Here is a 3,956-nt window from a genome sequence, read left to right as displayed (position 1 = left end):
AGCAATTGATAAAGAGTCATAATTGCCCATTTAAGTACTGTCTGGATAAACAAAAAAATACTTTTTGACCTTTCTTGATTGGTCACTCATTGGATTCTGCTGGTAATTCTCTTCTAATTTAATTATGAATTAATTATGGACATGTGAGACATACAGGTATAAGTAGAACACATCTGCTTTCTATTCATATAAGTATTAGCATTTTCATAAACATAACTAGGATCAAATCCAGATTTTAAGAAATACAGATCGATTTTTGTGATTTACCATCAGATGACTGGAACACTAAAATCATGAAGAATAAGGCCTGTGGTCTAGCCATTAACTTGGTATTATACAACAAACACAAGGTTCAGTTTACATTTCAAAAGTCAATCTATGTTTAAAACTACTGTCTATGTATTTGACTATATGAACCCTTGTTAATAGAATTGATGTTTAATAAATTAACAGGTCTGTTGGATTCGTGTGACGTACAATTGGAAAATACGATTTCTATCCATAAACAATGGGTGATTTTGGCTTGAGGCCTAAAACCTTGTTTAGTAAGTGGATATCTGAAATATTACATTTTAAACCTATTAAGACAAAATCAGTATAATTTTGATATAATTTGTAGAACGTTATGGAAGAAATGTTGTTTTTCGGGAGATGGAGAATATATAGTAGCTGGTTCAGCTCGACAACATTCGCTGTATATCTGGGAGAAGGGTGTAGGCAATCTCGTTAAAATATTACATGGTACTAAGGGGGAACTTTTACTTGATGTAGTGGTAAGTATACAGTTTGTACTTAAATAGTTTTGCCATAGTTTTTCTTCTATATAAGTACTTTGTTTATTGGTATACCCTAGATTGTTTGTAATTCCTGCTCTGGAGATTATGAAGCCAGTTTTTTGGAATTTCTGAGCATCACATCATGTGACCATAACAACAATCTTAGCAGACTAGATATATTCATTCTCATCCAGTGTTTATCAGCCCAATAATTGACAGAAGAATATATTCTAAAATTTATGTTGCATTATCCAGAGGGAGATTGAATCCGTTAGGCCATGAGATATCCTCATAAAGGTTATTAATTATTATGGTTATGTAGTAGGACATTGTGTTTAATTTCAGTGGCATCCAGTACGACCTATTATTGTATCAATATCAAGTGGTTTAGTTTCTATCTGGGCTCAGAATCAAGTTGTAAGTAATCTTTTATCTTGAAGGTAGATTAGGTAGGGAGATTGGAACTTGGAATGATATGATCAACAGATTACTGATTTTAGAGGCAATGGCATCAAAAAATATTCTTTTTAAGGAAAGTCTGCACCATTTCACTGGAGCAGTAAGTGTGATGTGACTTAAAATCAGGCACTACATAAAGAAAGCAAGAAAGAAACAATAATTTTTTACAAGGATAACAACTTAGATTCACAAGGATCCTTTCTACCAGCTGGTCCTTGACTAATATGTTGGTTGGAAAATTGGTTAGATTTTGCATCTATCTTCTATGTAGTTCTATTTCTTTCCAGGAAAATTGGTCAGCGTTTGCCCCTGATTTTAAAGAATTAGATGAAAATGTAGAATATGAGGAGAGAGAATCAGAATTTGATCTGGAAGATGAAGACAAAGAAAAAGAAGAAAATGCAAATGGTGACTTTTTGTTTTTTTCTCTTTCAACTCATTTAACTCTAAAGCTGATTAATTTTGCTGTCTTCATCTCCCATTCCAGAAGAAGTCAAAGAGACTGTCAACAAGAAAGCCATATCGGTTACTTTGTGGCTGAAACATCCATATCTTTATAATGTTACATCTTGCCTGTACAATGCATTCCTTATGTCAAAAAACACTACAGCGTTGTATCAAAAAACACTACAGCTTTGTATTAAAAAATACTACAGCTTTGTATTAAAAAATACTACAGCGTTGTATTAAAAAATACTACAGCGTTGTATTAAAAAATACTACAGCGTTGTATTAAAAAATACTACAGATTTGTATTAAAAAATACTACAGCTTTGTATTAAAAAATACTACAGCGTTGTATTAAAAAATACTACAGCGTTGTATTAAAAAATACTACAGCGTTGTATTAAAAAATACTACAGCGTTGTATTAAAAAACACTACAGCTTTGTATCAAAAAACACTACAGCGTTGTATTAAAAAATACTACAGCATTGTATTAAAAAATACTACAGCGTTGTATTAAAAAATACTACAGTGTTATATTAAAAAATACTACAGCGTTGTATTAAAAAATACTACAGCGTTGTATTAAAAAATACTACAGTGTTATATCAAAAAGTAGTCCAGTGTTTGCCGTTCTTATGCTTTTTAACAACCAAACATCCAGCCACAGAGACATATATCCACTTAAGATACAGGCTTTAAATACTTTATAACTATCTGGCATATGAGGAAAATTCATACAGACCTGTCATAATTTATTATATTGGCTTTTACATTGCTCAGCTATTTCTATTTGTACCGATTTCCCATGTATGCCTGTTTACATGTGTCTGATCAAACAGTTAGCCTTCAAACACCTTTTAGCCTTGGTTTCCTATAATTATATGATACAGGTAAAGAAGAGGAAGAGGTAGATGTAGATGTGACAACTGTGGAACCAATTCAAGCTTTTGTCAGCAGGTATGTTAATACAAACTTAAAAAAAATGTACCAGAATGTATTTGATGCCCCTCACCTATTCAATGAACTCCTCTTCTACTCATGTTTATCTATCAATATCATTCATAAGACAATGTTTAGAAGTTGAGTTCATATCTGAATTAGGAATGTTTTTATTTATTCAGTTTAACAATGTAAGCAATATTGTGTATAGATTGCCAATTGAAAATATGTCTGCAGTTTCGCAATTTTTGTATTAAACTCTTCAGTCTAATTTCAAATATTTCCACTAGGAGTTATTGTACATGATTTTAATGTAAAGCAACTAATATGTTTGCTTGAACTAGGGATAAAATAAGATTGAAATATTTGATTAGCAATTTAAATTTAATTTTGATTCGCATTTCATAAAAGTTCGGTAGAGATTCAAAATGTTCTTCCTAGGGTTGATCTTGCCAATGAAGTTAGTTTAGATTTGGCTAATCAAAGGAAATATCGAATCACAAAATGGGTAATTTTACCGGCAAACTGCAATGTGATTCAAGTCTGAATTGATACTTTGTTAATATTTGTAGTGATGAAGAGAGTGAAGATGGAGATGCTTTATTGTATTTACATGTTTCACCAGAAATAGAGGAACCAGAGGAAGGGTGGCCAGTACCAACTGATGTGGTAAGTTATCTCCCTTGACCACTGAAACTTTGAGAATTGGGTAAATTTCCATAGCCTCCCAAAAGGTACCACATTTAAAATTCTCCTTTGCCACCCTGGGACCATTGATGTTACATATCGAACTCTCTCAGCAATTAAGAGTGGGGGGAGGGGCGTTCTAAAATGCTTTGTCTTCTGCGGACCTCTAGCTCTTTGTGCCTCTCTCAGCCCAGTAGGAAACTGGGGGAGAAATTCTGAACATAGATATTGAATAATTAAAACATTAGTCGAATCCATTGGTCAAATAGAACTGTCCAATCTCTATTTTATCAGATTAATAGCAGGAAATAAAAACTGTGTGTTTAGTTGAAATATTAGATAATCTTAGATTACTGTGTATTTTTAGCATGTTCCTTTTGTAGTAATAATTTTAGACTTTATATCATGTATGTATATATATATATATCTATTGAAAGGGACTCCAAAGTTAGTTACATTAATTAGTTTTGGAATTCCCTGTTACTGAAGCAGATTTCATGCAATTCCAATCCGAATTTACTAAAAATTGTTATTCTCCTTTTCTTTGAAAATATATATGTTGATAAATTGAAAGTAGATGTCAAAGAATAATTTCAAGAGGATAAAAGAGATTGTAAAGAGGTTTGTGTATCAGGGACACTCATAG

At 32.0% G+C, this 3,956-nt stretch overlaps 1 protein-coding gene across 1 annotated transcript; it reads left to right on the top strand.

The window, feature by feature from the left end:
• Nucleotides 1-671: 671 nt before the first annotated feature.
• LOTGIDRAFT_112693 (hypothetical protein) lies at nt 672-3,310 on the top strand (the record flags this gene model as incomplete). Its single annotated transcript, XM_009051113.1, has 5 exons — nt 672-773; nt 1,122-1,193; nt 1,523-1,643; nt 2,575-2,641; nt 3,196-3,310. Coding segments are annotated over 5 exons (477 nt in total), but the record flags the coding sequence as incomplete, so codon positions are not given.
• Nucleotides 3,311-3,956: the final 646 nt, after the last annotated feature.

Source organism: Lottia gigantea (genome assembly GCF_000327385.1).
Source record: "Lottia gigantea unplaced genomic scaffold LOTGIsca_16, whole genome shotgun sequence".
NCBI classification, from domain to species: Eukaryota; Metazoa; Mollusca; class Gastropoda; family Lottiidae; genus Lottia; species Lottia gigantea.
The sequence above is the reverse complement of the archived record's forward strand: the minus strand, read 5'-3'. Positions and strand labels throughout refer to the sequence as shown.